This window comes from Dromiciops gliroides, chromosome 2, assembly GCF_019393635.1.
Source record: "Dromiciops gliroides isolate mDroGli1 chromosome 2, mDroGli1.pri, whole genome shotgun sequence".
Classification (NCBI taxonomy): Eukaryota; Metazoa; Chordata; class Mammalia; order Microbiotheria; family Microbiotheriidae; genus Dromiciops; species Dromiciops gliroides.
The window spans coordinates 368,758,648-368,777,223 of NC_057862.1; the positions used below are offsets into that span (position 1 = coordinate 368,758,648).

Genomic DNA, 18,576 nt, shown 5'->3' on the forward strand with positions numbered 1-18,576 from the left:
GCATATCGTTATAGCCACTGGGGGGCATGGGGAGTGCTTGGGAGAGTCAGTCATCCTGCTATCTTTGGTATATGTCATATATGCTGGTTACTACTGGAGGCCTAGGAGTATGTGGGCATTAACACCAGGCATGAAAATCTGCCAACTCCCTGACACCCAAAGCTCCGCCATAAAGTGTCACTCACTCCCACTGTGCTGTCAAGAGGGCTGGGGGATGTACCTGGCCCCAGAAGGCAGCTGCGTGGAGAGGTTCCCAGCCATCCCAGTCCTTGACATCCACTCGTACTCCCTGATCTAGAAGGAGCTCAGCTGCATGAAGGAATCCATTGGCCCCAGCAATGTGCAGCTAAGGGAGAAAGGAAAAAGTCTATGGGTTATTGAGCCTTGAAACACTTTAAGAAGTACAAAATGAGGCACTTGGTTCTGTGCCATGGCATCACATTTGAAAGAAAAATTCAGCCAACATGCTTTTATTGAGCACCAACTGCATACCCACTGCCTAGCACACAGTAAGTTATTAGTAAATAAAAATCAAATTGTAAACGTTTACTATGTCTCGTGTCTGGCAATCAACAATATATTTATGAAATGGTCCCTGAACTCAGCAATCAGAGGAGAATTAGAAAAGAATTCCTTGACCTCTTTGCACCCCCTCCTTCTGAGTGGATATTCTCTCTTCCCTTGACCTCTATGATATTACTCTCCTTTGGTCCTTTTCCCAACTTTCCAAATTCTCCTTCTTCATATCCTTTACTGAATTATTTACAGTTTCCATCCCCTGACCATGGCTATCCCCAACACTTTGTCTAGGACCCTATATTATTCTCTGTCTACATCTCTCCTGATGATCTCAGTAGCTCCCATGAGTTCAATAATCTTTATGCAAATGACTCATATGTGTCTGTGTGCATGCATGTGTGTTCATGTTCTTAATCTTTCCTCTGATCCTCAGTCCCATATCACCAACTCCCTGCTGGATATCTTCACCTGGATGTCCCACCAGTACCTCAAACACAACATACTTAAACTGAAATGAATCCATTGTTTTTCCTCCAAAAACCCACCCTCAACCAAACTTCCCTATGACTGTTAAAAAAAATTGCCATCCTTCCAGTTGCAAAGGTTTGCAACCTTGACGTCATCCTTGACTCTTCGTTCTCCTTCTCTCCTTCATTTCTCTATACCTAATCAGTTGCCAAGTCTTGCCATTTGTCTCTCAATATTTCTCCACCAATACAGGGCTATCAGCCTATTTCAGACCCCAATCACCTCTTGTTTGGACTATTGTGCATACATCCTACTTATTCTCTGTTTCCAACCTTTCCCTTATATGTGTCGTGTATCTGTTAGGCTGCAAACTCCTCCAGGGCAGGGACTGTTTCATTTTTACCTTTGTATCCCAAAAGCCTAGAAAATAGATAGGGCTTGAAACTGTGATTTAATTGGCTTAGAGAACTCTCAAGGGAGGAAACTCCCATTATCAACGCTGGTTGGCACCTCTGCAACTGTAGTCTTAGTTACATGGACGACTGATAGGTTAAATGACATGTCTAGAGTCACGTAGCTGGCAATTCAGAGGCAGGATTGAATCTAGGTCTTCTTGACTTTAAGGCCAGTTCTCTATTTACTAGACTATACTGCCTCTCATAAGTAGACACTTAGAAAATGTTTGTTGAATTGAAGTTTTCAGTCATCTAAGTAAGCGTGGAGGCAGCTAGGTAGTATAGTGGACAGAGCACCAGGCTTGGAATCAGGAAGACTCATCTTCCTGAGTTCAAATTCAGGCTCAGACACTTATTAGCTGTGTGATACTGGCCATGTCATTTATCCCCGTTTGCCTCAGTTTTCTCAACCATAAAATGAGCTGGAGAGCAGCTAGGTGTCTCAGTGAATAGAGCATCGGCCCTGGAGTCAGGAGGACCTGAGTTCAAATCCAGCCTCAGACACTCAACACTTACTAGCTGTGTGACCCTAGGCAAGTCACTTAACCCCAATTGCTTCACCAAAAAACAAACAAACAAAAACAAAACAAAACAAAAAAATCCTGTGAGGCTGCTGGTGCCAACACTGTCTCTAGTGGCAGCTAGGTGGCGCAGTGGATAGAGTACTGGCCCTGGATTCAGGAGGACCTGAGTTCAAATCCAGCCTCAGACACTCAACACTTACTAGCTGTGTGACCCTAGGCAAGTCACTTAACCCCCAATTGCTTCACCAAAAAACAAACAAACAAAAACAAAACAAAACAAAAAATCCTGTGAGGCTGCTGGTGCCAACACTGTCTCTAGGGGCAGCTAGGTGGCGCAGTGGATAGAGTACTGGCCCTGGATTCAGGAGGACCTGAGTTCAAATCCAGCCTCAGACACTCGACACTTACTAGCTGTGTGACCCTAGGCAAGTCACTTAACCCCCAATTGCTTCACCAAAAAACAAACAAACAAAAACAAAACAAAAAAAAAATCCTGTGAGGCTGCTGGTGCCAACACTGTCTCTAGGGGCAGCTAGGTGGCGCAGTGGATAGAGTACTGGCCCTGGATTCAGGAGGACCTGAGTTCAAATCTGGCCTCAGACACTTAACAATTACTAGCTGTGTGACCCTAGGCAAGTCACTTAACCCCAATTGCCTCACCAAAAAAAAAATTTAATTTAATTAAAAAAAAAATGAGCTGGAGAAGGAAATGATAAACCACTATAGTATCCTTTGCCAAGAAAACCCCAAATGGGTTTCAAAGAGCTGGACACAACTGAATAACAATAATGAATAAGAGCACTTTACGATGACTCAACATGAGGCCTAGATTGTGTAGGAAGGCATGTGGGAAGAAAAAGGTCTCATGATGAGGATAAATAAGCAGCTTAGTAGAGTGGAGAAGGAAAAGAGTCAGATGGTAAGGATGTTGTGCTCAAAGACCTGGAACTCAGCTCAAGATTGTAAATCACAGTATCTCAGAGTTGGAAGGGACCACAGAGGTCACCTAGTCCCACCAGTACATACTTAAGTGTTCCCTTTACAACATCCAACAAGTGACCATTCAAAGTCTTTTGAAGATTTATAGTGATGGAGAACTTAGTCCTTTAGGAAACAGTCCTTGGCTTTCTTCAGCTTCCTCCACTGGTCCTAGTTCTGTCCCTTGAGATCAAGATTTGAGAGATGATGAGACAGAAAATGTAGCTGTCCTGAAAGATGGTTAAAGTGGAGTGAAAGGGAAAGCCACCAGGGATGAAGAGACTGAGGAACTATCGTTGTATTCCCGGCATCAAACAAAGTGCCTTGTACATAACAGGCATCTAATAAGGATAAGCTTGGCATGATGTCAATGATAATGAGACCACTTCTATCATGAATTCAATAGTACTAAAATAAAATCTTTTTTTAGTCTGAACCTGTGATTTCACCAACATAAGGGGCTACCCTATGCTAGAAGCAAAGAAACTGGGGGCAGCCAGGTGGTGCAGTGGATAAAGCACCAGCCCTGGATTCAGGAGGACCTGAGTTCAAATCCAGCCTCAGACACTTGACACTTACTAGCTGTGTGACCCTGGGCAAGTCACTTAACCCTCATTGCCCCACAAAAAGAAAAAATAAATAGAAGCAAGGAAACTCCTTATGCTAATGTGAATGAGTAATTATTCTTCAAAGCATGGCCTTAAAGAGTTACCTGGAGCTCTAAGTGGTTAAGTGATTTGGAGAAGGTCACACAGACATGGGTCCAGCTATGGTTAGAAAAAAGGACTTTCTGACTTCTGTCATAAGCCATATTTAAAGCCAGGTCTTCCTGATTCCAACATCAGCCCTCTAGTCATTATGCTTCACTATTTCTCAAAAATAATGCTAAAATTGTTGGTGGAGCTGTGAACTGATCCAACCATTCTGGAGAGCAATTTGGAATTATGCCCAAAGGGCGATAAAGCTGTGCATACCCTTTGACCCAGCAATTCCACTTTTAGGTCTTTTCCCCAAAGAAATAATGGAAGGGGGAAAGGGACCCACATGTACAAAAATATTTATAGCTGCTCTTTATGTGGTAGCAAGGAATTGGAAGTTGAGGGGGTGCCCATCAATTGGGGAATGGCTGGACAAGTTGTGGTATATGAATACAATGGAATACTATTGTGCTGTAAGAAATGATGAGCAGGAGGAGTTCAGAGAAACCTGGAGGGTCTTATGTGAGCTGATGATGAGTAAGATGAGCAGAACCAGAAGAACATTGTACACAGTATCATCAACATTGAGTGTTGACCTACTGTGATGGACTATATTCTTCTCACCAATGCAATGGTACAGAAGAGTTCCAGGGAACTCATGATAGAAGAGGATCTCCAAATCCAAGAAAAAAAAAAGAACTGTGGAGTATAGATGCTGATTGAACCATACTATTTCTTTTGTTTTGGGTGCTGTTGGTTTTTTTTTCTATTTTTAGGTTTTGCATCACTGCTCTGATTTCTTCTCTTGTAACAGGATTAATGCAGAAATAGGATTAATGTTATTATGTGTATATATATATGTGGGTATATATATATATGTATATGTATATAGATATATAGATATAACCTATATCAGATTACCTGCTGTCTAGGGGAGGGGGTAGGGAGGGGAGGGAGGGAGAAAAATCTGAAATTATAAAGCTTGTATAAACAAAAGTTGAGAACTATCTTTACATGTAATGGAAAAAATAAAATACCTTATATGTAAAAAAGAAAAGAAAAGAAAAGAAAAATTTAAAAAAAAAAGAAAAAAAGAGAAAACCAAAAAAAAATAATAATGCTAAAAAATGAAAGGAAAAAAAAAACCCAACCTATTGCAGTTTTTTAAAAGGCCCATAGTCAGGGCTGAAACAGGGCCCATGGGGGAAGAGCTGTCCAGGGTCCTAGTCTCTTCCTGATTTTTCTCAGACAACACAGACCCATTCACAGTGTTCCTACTCTTGAATGCTGACCACTCTGAACTCCTGACAGTCTTACCTATATCACTTGTCTGTTCCTAAGACTGTCCTTGAGCACTGCTGATTTGGCTTTTATAATCATCCCTATGATCTGCATCCCATGGACTGAACTGATACTAGACTTCTCTAGAGAATAGCACTAAACTCCTTCCATAACCCATGCCCCACCCTTGACACTATCTCTAGTGAGCTAGCCACTCTTCCTGACTTCAGGCAGGAATGGGGGTTTGGGGGTGGGAATCTTTAATATGGAATTAACTGTCCAACATTGGAGGTCTTCAGACAGAAAACTACTTATTGGGGATGATAAAGAGGGATTGGAATAGATGCCTTCTAATGTCCCTCTGAGAGTCTTTGATTTTATGAATATGAATTTCAGAGATCTCAGCAATGGGAGTACAGGGGGACTATGGTGCAGTAGATAGAGCACTAGACTTAAGAGTCAAGAAGGTTCAAATTTTGATTTAAGTACTTAATAGCTGTGTAATCTTTGGCAAGACACAAGTTCCTGGAGTCTCAGTTTCCTCTTCTATAGAATGGAAATAACAACAGCACTTGCCTCACAGAGTTGTGATAGTAAAATGAGATAATACATAAAAAGTACTATAGTAATTTCAGCTACTATTATTCTCAGAAGTCAACATGTCACTGACATTGTTTATCACACTCTTAGCCTTTTATCTCCATAGCATGAACTTGTATTACAGTGTCTGCATGAAATAGAGGAGATTCAAATGTATAAATTTGTGGGGAGGGGTGGAGTTTGCACGCCCTTGTCAGAAAGGGTCCTTGCTCAGATAGCTGAAAATAAAGCCAGAGTGTCAAAGATTATGAGTTATTGAGTGCTCAGTGGACTCTGCCACAAAGTGAGTGAAAGCCCCTTTATTTCCTTTGAAAGAAAATAATCTATGAGCTAAATTAGCCAATTCTAGAACCAAGTCCCACTGAACATGCTAATAAAATGCTAGTACCCCAAGCATGTGAAGATTCCCCCTGAAAGCAGCTAGAGTGGGCACTATGGAGCATTTAGAGCTTGGTCAGGCATCAAAGACACCAAGGTCATCCATTGCATCCTGGATCATCACCAGTCACCTTGACTTTTGTCTTGCCATTAGACTTCAGCTGACTCAGTGAGAGTGAGGCTGATTACTGCACAGGTCTGTTTCACTTAAATCCAATTCATGTGCAAGTCAAGATATCACCCTTTGATGTCATTAGTTCTCTTCAAAAACAAAGGAGGAATAGGGGGGCAGCTAGGTGGCGCAGTGGATAAAGCGCCAGCCCTGGATTCAGGAGGACCCGAGTTCAAATCTGGCCTTAGACACTTGATACTTACTAGCTGTGTGACCCTGGACAAGTCACTTAACCTTCATTACCCCCCCCCCCAAAAAAATCAAAGGAGGAACAACAAAAATGCCATAAGAATATTTGTTCTGAGGTCAACATCAGGTTTCAAATTGTGGCAAGGGCAATGAAAATCAGTGTTGGTGCCTTAACTAAGACAAACCAATGAAGTTGGTAGACAGCAACCTTCAAGCTGGCGAAGGGGCACAGATAGCTATGATTATCAAGAATGTAGAGTATATGTAATACCGGGCAAGTCAGAGGAGGTAGGCTAGAGCATGAGGCCCAAGAGGGTAGGCCAGGTCCCACATCTGAGGTTTGAACCAGGCCAAAGGGCGAAGTCAGAAGTAGGTTGGAGGGGCACAGGCTAGGTATAGAGTCTTAGGAATGAGCTGATGGACAACTAAAAGATGTTCCATAGAACTGGCCAGGAGGTGATATGATATGTAGGAAAGGTTATTAGATTTGGAATCAGAGGACCTGGGTTCAAATCCCAGCTCTGCAACTTAATATATGTGTAACCTTGGTAATTCACTTCTCTAAGAAATTCGCTCACTTCTCAGTTTCCTTATCTGCAAAATTAAGATGTTATATTTTATTAGCTGAATCTTCCAACTTTAAATCCAACAGTTCTAATTTCTCAGTAGACATAAACACTCACCAGAAGGAGGCAGTTTGGTGAGGCAATGCTGTCTTCAAGATATTAATGAATGGGGACCAGGGACCCCAATGAAAATCAAGAATAGAATTCTCAGGTCCCAGGGCTGGAGAAACCAGACCATAGGAATCAAAACCCAATTATGGTATGTCAGGGATGCAGACAGCAAATGGCCAGATGGCAGAGGTCAGAGCCAGAACAAAGTGACTCATCACTGGAAATCAGAGCCAGATACCAGGAAACAAGAAAAGGTGTGGGGAGACTAGGGGGAGGGTAACAAGAGTCAGACCCTAGGCTATGTAATGGAGCAGTGGGGACTACGGGCAGCACTAACTATGCTGAATGAAGGCTTCTGTTGTTGTCTCTGCTCAGAGCAAGAGCTAAGAATAGATGTGGGCTGGTCCAAGCAGGAAGGTGAGCCAGCTTGCACAGAAGAATGTAAAGGCAGAGTCTTAGCTACTCCCTCAATGGGAAGGGATATCATTGGAATACCATTATATCACAGTCCTCCTATAAAGCTCCATTGTGAAGACCCTGGGCTCTCAAAGGCCAACCAGCATGGGGAAAATGGGACTTTGTCTCAGGGTGCCAACATTTGCATTGGAGGGGAGATATAGTTCCTCCCTAAAGGACTGCCATTCCTAACATCTATCTTTGAATTGTGGCTATCCATGGGACAACCAGCCCTGGGTTACCACCTCAGGCTCTTATGTTATGGTGTACTCCTCCTGGATCTACCTTCCCTAACCCTGGAGCAAGGGCTTGTCTCTCTGAAGGAAGGACCACCCCTGTCCAAACACAACTGCACTTGTAGGTCTTTATCACTGCCACACCTGCCTTCCCCAAAATTCATTTTCCACTGGCACAGTCACAGCTAGTTAAGGGTCTGCCAGTAGAACACATGCTCTGGAAAATTCTAACAAGGTCAAGAAGCTTCCAATAGTGAGCCTAGCAACAGATTATGTGTCTGTCATCTAATGACCAGCCTTGCTAAACATAGAGAGGTCATCACTAGGTTAGCTAGTCTGAATGTTTGACCAATGGAAACTCATAGAACTCTCTACTAAGGCTTGGAAGGGTTCACCCTTATGTCATTGATAAATCACAGAGTTTTTGAATTGAATTATGAACTATTTTGACATGTTTCTCCTCTCTCTTTCCCCAATGGATTAGGAGTGTCTTGAGGACAGAGCCCATGCTATATCTATCTTTGTATCCTCAACCTGTCAGCAATTATGGGGGGGAGTGGGCTTCCCTATCTTATGACCCATTAAAGTTCTGGAGAGCCTGGTAGAAGAAGTGCCAGGGGGTACCCTTCTCTCCTGTTAATGCCCTATTCCCCTTCCTGACTGGACACTGACCCCCCACCCCATACGTGTGAGAGGTAACCCAGAATCCCTGTTCCCCTCAGAACTGGAGGACTACTCACCCCTTCCCAATAGTGGTGGGCGAGGCCCCAACCTGTGGAACAGACATGACTGCTCACACCATTTGGATAACTACGATCCTTTCTGTCAGATGAAGGCTCTCTAAGCTTTACCATGTGCCTTGCCACTGAATCCTAATATCCTTCTGACCTCACCCTCTGCTCTGCTACTATTCCTTCTACCCTGAGATGAGCCCTGCCATCTGAACTGTTGATGTATCCTAAGGATTCCTGGCCCTTGCCATTCACCATGCTGTCAGACACTTAGGACTCTTGGCCTTCATCCCAATCTGCATCTAAGCCCTCTTGCATTGCCTCCCCCAGTTATCATGAATGCCTCCAGAGGAGGAGTTGTCTCAATTTTCTATTTGCATCCAAAGGCCAAAGCACAGTACTTGGAGCATAGTGGGCACTTCATAAATGCTTTTTTCATTCATTCACTCAGAACCTAGCTTAGTATCTCACACATAAGAATGTTTAGTAAGTATTTGTTGTTTGTTGATTCAGCATGTCTCTCGCCCAACAGCTCCATGCCTTCATGTTAGTTGCTGAGATGAGACAGGATGGCTGACTGAATAGTTCACACTGTGGGAGGAGATGCTGTGGTGGTTTGAGCTGGCATTCTCTGTGAGCTCAAAGAGAAAGGGCTTCTACACACTCAAATGCCAGCAAACAGTACAAAGCCCAGTGTGACTGGTGATTCTCTTATGTGGGCAGAGACTGCTCCACAGTGCCAACAGCCTCCCTGCCTGAGCATCAAACCTTTCAAAGTACTTTCATTTCAATTATCTTATCTGACCTTCACACCTTCCCTGTGAAGGAAAGAAGGAGAGCAATAGGATTCGTAACTGGAAGAGAATCCAACCCTCTCATCTCACAAATGAGGAGGCTGAAGCCCCAAACGAGAGCGTGACCTTCCCAAGGCTAGTCCCCATACTGAGATTCCCATGCAGACCCATAAGGAAACTGATACATGGTTCCATGAGAAGCATAATGCTATTGTGGACTGAGAACTATTAGAGGAGTCAGAAAGCCTTGGGTCTAGTTGCAGCTTTGCGTCTAATTAATTAGCTGTGGGACTTTAGTTAGGTTACATCCCGTCTCTGGGCCCTAGCTTCCATCATCTATAACATAAGGAACTGGACTAGAAGATCTCTGAAATCCCTTCCAGATCTATTATTCCATGAATCCCAAACTTAACCCAACCGAAGTCACATAACCTAAGATTGTTTTTGGCTTCCCTGCTGATGGCAGGGCTTGTAAAATGCTTTGTATCTGTGTAGGGTTCGTCTCACATCCCAAAATCCTCCCTTTATGCATGGCCCTAGCACAAGCCATTGTGGCTGGCATGGGCTGTGGTTTTCAGGATCCCAATGGCCCTAGGCCAGGACTGCCGCTAGTAGAAACAGATGGGGCTCCAGCTTGGGCTGAGGCAAAGCTGCTCACCAGAGTGGCTCCTTGAGCATCAGTCCAGTCCAGGTCCTGACCTGCCGCAATCATACAGTGGATGTCGGTGATCATCTGTTGTTCAGGAGCTGCCCGCATCTCATTGATTTTCTCTTGGGTGATGCCTGAGAGAGCAAATCAACAATACCTATAAAAATGTTCCCAGATTCTACCTCATACCCATCAGATTGGTAAAAAAAAAAAGGGGGAGGGGTGAGACCAAAAAGTAAATGACAATTGTTGGAGGGATTAGGGGGCATATATACTCTAATACAATGTTGTTGGAGCTATGAACTGGTCCTGCCCTTCTGGAAAGGAATTTAGAACTATACCCCAAAAGTCACTAAACCGTCTATACCTTTTTGATGCAGTGATACCACTACTAGGACTATGTTCCAAGAGAGACAGAGAGAGCCAAACACAGACACAGACACACATGTACAGACAGGGAGGGAGGGAGAGAGAAGGAGAGAAAAGGAGAGAGAGAGAGAGAGAGAGCGAGAGAGAGAGAGCCATATAAAAATATTTGTAGCAGATTTTTTTTTTGGTGGCAAAGAACTGGAAACTAATAGGAACCCATCAAGTGGGGAATGGCTGAACAAATTATGGAATATAAATTAAATATGGAACATTATTGCACTGTAAAGAAATGAAAGGGGGGCAGCTAGGTGGCACAGTGGATGGAGCGCTGGCCCTGGAGTCAGGAGTGCCTGAGTTCAGATCCGGCCTCAGACACTTGACACTTGCTGGCTGTGTGACCCTGGGCAAGTCACTTGACCCCAATTGCCTCAATTAAAAAAAAAAAGAAATGAAAGGGAAAATTTCAGAAAAACCTGGAAAAATTTGCATGAAATTTTGCATAATGAAGTGAGCAGAAACAAGAGAACAAGCTATACAATAGCAACATTATACAAATGAGCAGTTTTGAAACTGTTAAGAACTTTGATCGATGCAGTGACCAACTATGAGGTCAGAGGACCAACAATGAAGAACTTTCTCCATCTCCTGTCAGAGGTGATGGACTCAAGTTGCAGAATGAGACACACATTTTTGGATATGACCAATAAGAGGATCTATTTTTGCTTCTTTGCCCATATTTGACACAAGGGCTTTTTCTTTCTCTTTCAGTAAGGCATGGGGCTTTAGAGGGGAACAAGAGGCTAATAATAGGGTTACCAAAATGAAAAAAAAGAAGAAAAGTAAGAAAAGAGCTTTTAAAATACATAGAAGAGGGGCGGCTAGATGGCGCAGTGGATAAAGCACCGACCCTGGATTCAGGAGTACCTGAGTTCAAATCCGGCCTCAGACACTTGACACTTAGTAGCTGTGTGACCTTGGGCAAGTCACTTAACCCCCATTGCCCCGCAAAAAAAAAAAAATACGTAGAAGAGAACAGAAAGAAGGCCAGTAGGCGGCCTCTGACACTTGATACTTAGTAGCTATGTGACCCTGAACAAGTCACTTAACCCTCATTGCCCCACAAAAAAAAAGGTCAGCAGGAAACACAGACAAGCTGGTCAGCTTTGAAAAGAACAGATTGAAACTAACAATATCCATAAAAAGAAAAGCAACTTATGTATAATATAGATTTATAGTTTTACACATAATTCTCTTTTGCTGTTTTATTTTTCTACATGGGCATGCTTATATTCAGGGTTGGTTAAAAAAATTTTTAAAGCAAATCAGGTACATCCTGGCTATTATGTCCATTTGTTTCCTAAACCAAATCAACTTAGTTGAAGAACAAGTAAGAAACCCCACACAGTTTGGACTCTCCTCTCATCAATGATATTATGAACACTGATTTGTGAATATCCAAGCTAACAATGCCTCAAGCTCACTTTTCATAGTTTTTCCACACCTCTTATCAATAACATAGTCTGACAATATCCCTGAGAGTAAAAAGCACAATGATTATTATCCTCACTTTACAGATGAAAAAACAAACCTAGAATGCTTAAGTTGCTTGTTCAGTGCCATTGAAAGACCCAGTGGGATTAGAACCCAAGTTTCCTAGTTCTGTGTCTTTCATCAATTGGGTTGCTAATTCTTGGCATATAGACAGTGTTTTTCATCTCAAAGAATCTCTTTACACACATGCACAAGCACACACAGGCATAGACACAAATATAGTCACATTCCTTCGAGCCCTGATATCAATGTATTCTAGTCTTACTGCCATTTCATACACATTTCTCTCCACTCTGTACAACACCCTGCCCCCATACACACAACAAGGGAGCTGAGAAAAATGTCAGCATCTCCCTACTCCTCACCCTGATAGGCCATGCATGTCTCAATCACATCGAGGGTCGGTTCATCTTCACAGAGGTCATAGGGCATGTTTCCATCTGAGTTCACTGCAAGCAAATCTGCCCCACTGTAAAAAGAAAGTTTCATGTGAGGACCAGATGTTGGGAACTGTGGAGAAAAGGTTCAGTCTTCCCTTTAAGTATGCCTGACTCCTCCCTCCCTCCCACCCCACTTCAGATTCAGGGAAGCAGATTCTACAAGAATAGGTCATTTTAAAACTATCAGAAGGCATCTAGGAACTGTCTATGGTAGACAACTTTCTTCCCTCTAGCCTTTCCCATCCCCTGGGAAATAGCTCTGGCTGATTAAGAGTCTACTCTACCAACAGCCAAGATGAAGTGATAAGGCATCATCTTTAAAGGTTATCATTATTCTTGGATCTTTATATGTCTCTGAGATGATTTTTACAATGCTTGACTGGGCCTAGTACTGACATTTCATAGATTTGGTTACTAGCACCCATAGAAATGGGTAGAGATCAAGCTCTCCCCTAGATTCTTCCTTTATTCCATTCAGTGCATGCAGACCAATAATTAGTTAACTTTGGGGAAGCTAGGTAGTGCAGTGGATAGAGCACTGTCCCTGGAGTCAGGAGGACCTGTGTTCAAATCCGGCCTTAGACACTTGACACTTACTATCTGTGTGACTCTGGGCAAACCACTTAACCCCAATTGCCTCACACACAAAAATAATGAGTTAATTGTCTCTAGGTGCCCTAGGCAGGCCACACTCCAGCCTATAACTCTTTAGTGAAACATCTCTGTACTCACCAGTATAAATAACTAAGAACTTTTGTGCTTGGGTTCAAGGTTAGGGGCAGATCAGGGTTAGCTTGGGGTGAGAGAGTCCATATGGGATATTATCAAATAGGCTGTGTGAAGGACACACCTTGGTTTCATCATCAGATTTCTGTCTTGATTGAGGACTGGTTACTATGGAAGTGGTTTGGAATTCAGGGGTGCAGCCACTAGGGGAGGAAATATACTCAGGGATGATACGATTGGTATCCTCTAGGTTTTAGTGCTCTGAGACAAATCTTTGGTTTCTCTGCCTTAGTTATGACGCTATAGAACTAGGTTCAACTAGGTTATAGAAGAAACAGGATGCCTGCTTGCATTGGAGGGGAAAAGTAGGAGATAAGATTGGAGGGGTCTGATGGAGTTAGGTTGGAAAAAGCTAAAGAATCTGGACCAAAATGTGGTAAGACAAAAAGAGCATTAAATGTGGAGTCAGCAGACCTAAAGCCAAATCCCAGCTCTTCTGCTTACCTTTTTGTTTGACATTAAGCAAGGCCTCAGTTTGCTCATCTAAAAATTAGGTCACACTAGATAATATCTAAGGCCACTCCCAACTCTACATTTTGTGTGCTTGAGATGACCACCCAAGAATCTTGATCAAATGATAGTTGACAAAATATGCAAGGACTGCTACAATGTCAATGAAAAGATCCCCCAAAGAAAGCTGAACTCTGAGTAATTAGAAAATCAATAATGGCTTTGGAGAAAAGACAAGGAAACATGCCTCCCTCCCCGGGGCAGAGCAGAATATGGCATCCATTGTTAGATACAGTCATTGCTTTTGCTTAATTGTTTTTCTTTGTTACAAAGGAGTGAGAAGGGGATAGGATCTATCCAGAAAATGATAGTGATGTAGAAACAAAAGGCATCAATAAATCTTGTTTTTAAAAAGTGATGTTTGAGAAAGGTTAATGTGGCAGTATAGATGACATAAACATGAATGGATGGATCAGGTTCAACAGCTGATTCTCAGGTAGCTATATCCTCTGTATATCCAAACACACACACACAAGCACACATGTATGTCCAGGTCCATTCAGGCCTTTTGACAGGTGTGTGTGAAAACAGATCCACCCTCCCCAGGTGTGTGCTGAGACCATTTATCATCCTCTCATCTATGTGACATCTGCCCCAGTTTTTGCTCATCCTGCTGTTAAGTGCCTGCAGCAACTCAAGGGTTATGCTTCTCTGGGCTGATAGGTCCTTCTGGCACTGGGATACTGCATGCTGGCCAAGCTAAAGCACAGAGCTACAGCTCCAAAGGACATGAGGTCAAGTTCTGGCTGTTTCTCCATGTCCCTCATAAAAGCTTTGGATTGTAGATTCTCCTTTTCAGTTGACTGTGAGCAGCTTCTCAGATTAATGCTTCCAAACACCTTCTGGTTAAAAAGCAGCATGGAGTTCGCATCATGTGCCCATCTTGATCACTGTTTTTTTAGCCCTGACAGATCCAGGATTGTCTTTCAGTCTATAACATGGAGATCCTCCATTACATCCATTCTCCTTGGATGAATCATTTTGACATGAAGGACACCAGGGTTCTTGAAGGCCCTTTCAGTAGAGTCCAAGCTCTGGAAGAGCCTACAGAGCTGGAAAAGCTTTAAGTATGGTGATCCTGGTAGTGGGTCATGCACCAGTCATTAGAAAAAGTACAGTCAGGGGCAGCTAGGTGGTGCAGTGGATAAAGCACCAGCCCTGGATTCAGGAGGATCTGAGTTAGAATCCAGCCTCAGACACTTGACACTTACTTACTAGCTGGGTAAGTCACTTAATCCTCATTGCCCCACAAAAATAGAAAGAAAGAAAGAAAGAAAGAAAGAAAGAAAGAAAGAAAGGAAGGAAGGAAGGAAGGAAGGAAGGAAGGAAGGAAGGAAGGAAGGAAGGAAGGAAGGAAGGAAGGAAGGAAGGAAGGAAGAAAGAAAGAAAGAAGGAAAGAAAGAAAGGAGGAAAGAAAGAGAAAAAGTACAGTCAATTTCATAGAACATCACCAAAAGGTTAGCTACCAGGAGATTATTTTTTTTCAACTATAGCAATTCATGAAGAATAGTCTATCAAGGTATGATGGGAAGTTGCATCCTCCATTATAACATAAGCTTCTTGAAAACAGGATTGTTTTGGGGGGAGGTAGGTAGCAAAATGGATAAAGCACTGGCCCTGGATTCAGGAGGACCTGAGTTCAAATTCGGCCTCAGACACTTGACACTTACTAGCTGTGTGACCCTGGGTCAGTCATTTAACCCTCATTGCCCCACCAAAAATAAAATAAAACCCAAAAAACTAGGATTATTTCCCTTTATTTTCTTTGCATCCCCAGTGCCTATCATAGTATCTAGTATATAGTAAACACTTAATCAAAGCTTGCTGATTGATTGGTTGAATAGAGAGAGCATCCACATAAAAGAAATTATTACTCCTTTAAGTAACATCAGGATAACACTCAACAAGAATGTTATTGAATTTACCATGTGATAGATACTGTGCTAAACTTTGGGGATAAGAAGATGGGCCAAAATAATCCCTGACCTCAATGAGTTTACATTCTGGTGGAGAAGACAACATGTAAATAAATTGGGTACATATAAGATACATCACCATCTCCACCATAATCCCTTGCATTTGTATGTTTTTGAAGATTAATGCTTGGGGAATTTTTGAGAAGTGTTCAGAAGGTGTTACTTCAACCATATACTAAGGAATCCAAGGCATTAGTGAAAGGAAAGAAAGTAATTTACCACGGACAGTTCCTGAGAAGTTCCTGGGCATCCTGGGGGAGTTTCCTCACAAAATCTGTATACTTTAAACGTATAAGTAGAGTATCACCCTTGCTGGCAGGAGGAGAAAATATGTCTAAAATCATCTGAAGATGCTTAGAAGCAAGCATTTCCTTTCTTCTTCTAATTCTGCTCGCAACAACCCTCTGATCATGTGTCATGGACTATATTTATATTGTATTCTTTGACCTGTAGTGACAAGACTTGAGTGGTCTTGCCTTGGACAATTATAAATGTCAAATATGGATTAGCCAAGAGGCATTGACTTCCACAAACAAGATACAGTGTCATTATCTAAGATAACTCATATTTCCATAAGTGCTTTAAAGTTGACAAAGAACTTTCACTACCAAGCCCTGTGGGATAGCCAGTGCAAGTAATTATTATGTCTATTTTACAAATAAAAAAATTGAATCATAGAGGGAATGAAGTGACTTGATTCTGGTTGTGGAACCAGTAAGCACCAGAACTAGGAATGGAAATCAGGTCTCCTCATTCCAAGTCCAAACTACACACACTTTACTTTTTTTTTTTTCTGTTATACCATACTGTCTCTCCAAAGATGAGACAAAAATGAGTACTGAGATATAATAGTACAGCTCTGGAATACTAGTAGCAATGCTTTTCACCAAGCTGTTGATTGTGGTTATGAAATTTAAATCTCTGCATAATGATTACAATACTTCTTTCTCTGGGATAACCACTCCAAATCAGTCTGTGCTGGTAGAACATCCACTTCCAATAATCCCACAAGTTGGTCTTAGGAAAAATAACAGGGGGTGGGGAGGATGAATCACAAATGTTGGGACACACGAGTTGTCAAAAGCCCAGTATTCTGCTGTTTAGAGCTTGCAGTTTCATAGGATAATAAGGTTTTAGAGCAGCAAGGGACCTTGGAAGTAATCTAGTCCCCAGCTTCTTAAACTGTGGGTCATGACCCCATATGGGGTTGTGTAACTGAATGTGGGGGTCGTGAAAAATTTGGCAATAAATGTTTGATTTATATGTCTATTTTATATACCTATATACCTGGGGTCATGTAAAAATTTCTCAGGCAAAAAGGGGTCATGAGTAGAAAAAGTTTAAGAAGCCCTGATCTAGTGCAACCCCCTCATTTGATACAATTTGTATTGATTCAATTTATTTTAATTCATCAATCAGTCAATAACATATATTAAGTGCCTACTATGTCCCAGGTACTATATTAAGTGCTAGAGATGCAAGAAGAGGTAAAAGACAATCTCTGCCCTCATGGAGCTTATAGTCACTTCCCAATTAAAAAAAAAAACCCTGTCCCATAGCATCTTCTTATAAAAAGCTAGAAAAACTTCCTAATAAAGTGATTTTGACTGACAGACCATATCACCATCTTTTGAAATGTACTAGTTGATAACAGAAAGGAATGGCATTGTTTTCAGTAATTTGCTATGAACACTAGATCTCATATTTGACCTAAATTTTGTTGCTTCTTAGTGCCATATTCATTTCTATGATTTTAGTCATTGTGTATATTATTCTTCTGGTCCTGCTTATTTCATTCTGCATCAGTTCATACATGTTTCCCCATGTTTCTTCGAATTCTTCATAGTCATCATTCCTTATGATGCAGTAATATTCAATCGAATTTATCTACCACAGTTTGTTCAGCCATTCTCTAATAGCTGAATACATAGGTTGTTTGTTTGTGGCTTTTGGGGGGGGGGGCAAGGCAATTAAGTAACTTGCCCAGGGTCACACAGCTAGTAAGTGTCAAGTGTCTGAAGCTGGATTTGAACTCAGGTCCTCCTGAATCCAGGGCCAATGTTTTATCTATTGCACCACCTAGCTGCCCCCTGTGGCTTTTTACTATTGCAATTAATACTGCTGTGAATATTTTCATACACATGAGACTTTTCTTTCTGTTATGATGTCCTTGAAGAATAACTCCAAAACTGGGATTGCTGAATCAAAGGGCATGAACAGTTTAGCCACTTTTCTTGTTTAATTCCAAATTGTTTCCCAGAATGGCTGAGCTAATTCACAGCTTCACCAGCAAGGAATTATTAACTCTCTTATTTAAAAGTTAAGGAAATCGAGGCCTAAGGGAGGGAGGTGACTTTCTCAAGGTCACACAGATGGTAGCTGGAACTCAAACACAGGTCTCCATATCTGGGGTTCTTTCTATTTTGTCTGTTTCCTAACATAATACAAGCCTCTCAGTGGATGAGCTTTCCAAGGTGGTTGCACCAACTTTTTGGAAGAGGCCCCAAAGCAGTCATTACATACACAAGGCCTACCTAGCTCACAGGTGAAGTTTATATTCAATAGCTTATACATAGTATATTAGGATGCCTGCTGTTGCTCAGGGGTGTGTGTGGGTGTGTGTGTGTAATTTGGGTTAAGTGACTTGCCCAGGGTCACACAGTCAGTAAGTGTTCAGTGTCTGAGTCCAGATTTGAACTCAGGTCCTTCTGAATCCAGGGCCAGTACTTTATCCACTGTGCCACCTAGCTGTCCCTGCTCAGGTTTTTTTTTAAACAGGATCTCACTGTCCATACTAAAAAGGGGTATCATATTGAGTATCAGTAAAAATGGGCAAGAAATGATCAATGCCTTCAACAAGACAGTCTGTTGTTGTTGCTATAAAAACACTACCCTAAATCTCTGGAGTCTGCAAACTATAAGACCAAAAACAGTAACATTAAACCACACCCCCAGGCACACATAACACCTTTCTTCTGAGACTCAACATTGCTTTACAACCACTAAGCTTGATCATCTCAGGTGAGAAGGGAAAAAATGGCTCAAAGCCTGCTTTCTCATTCTATCATTCCATCAGAAAACAGCAGGCCAGAGCTGGACAGGACCTCAGATATCATTTAGTCCTGGGACCGGAGGATCA

At 42.1% G+C, this 18,576-nt stretch overlaps 1 protein-coding gene across 3 annotated transcripts in view; it reads right to left on the reverse strand.

The window, feature by feature from the left end:
* Positions 1 to 18,576, reverse strand: part of PPP1R16B (protein phosphatase 1 regulatory subunit 16B) — a 156,705-nt gene that overhangs the window by 11,554 nt on the left and 126,575 nt on the right. For all 3 annotated transcript variants that reach the window (XM_043984310.1, XM_043984311.1, XM_043984309.1), the window contains 3 exons: positions 12,091 to 12,194; positions 9,815 to 9,939; positions 221 to 346 (listed from right to left, as the gene is read on the reverse strand). In XM_043984310.1, the coding sequence (XP_043840245.1) occupies positions 221 to 346; positions 9,815 to 9,939; positions 12,091 to 12,194 (355 nt within the window). The remainder of the gene's footprint in view (positions 1 to 220; positions 347 to 9,814; positions 9,940 to 12,090; positions 12,195 to 18,576) is intronic.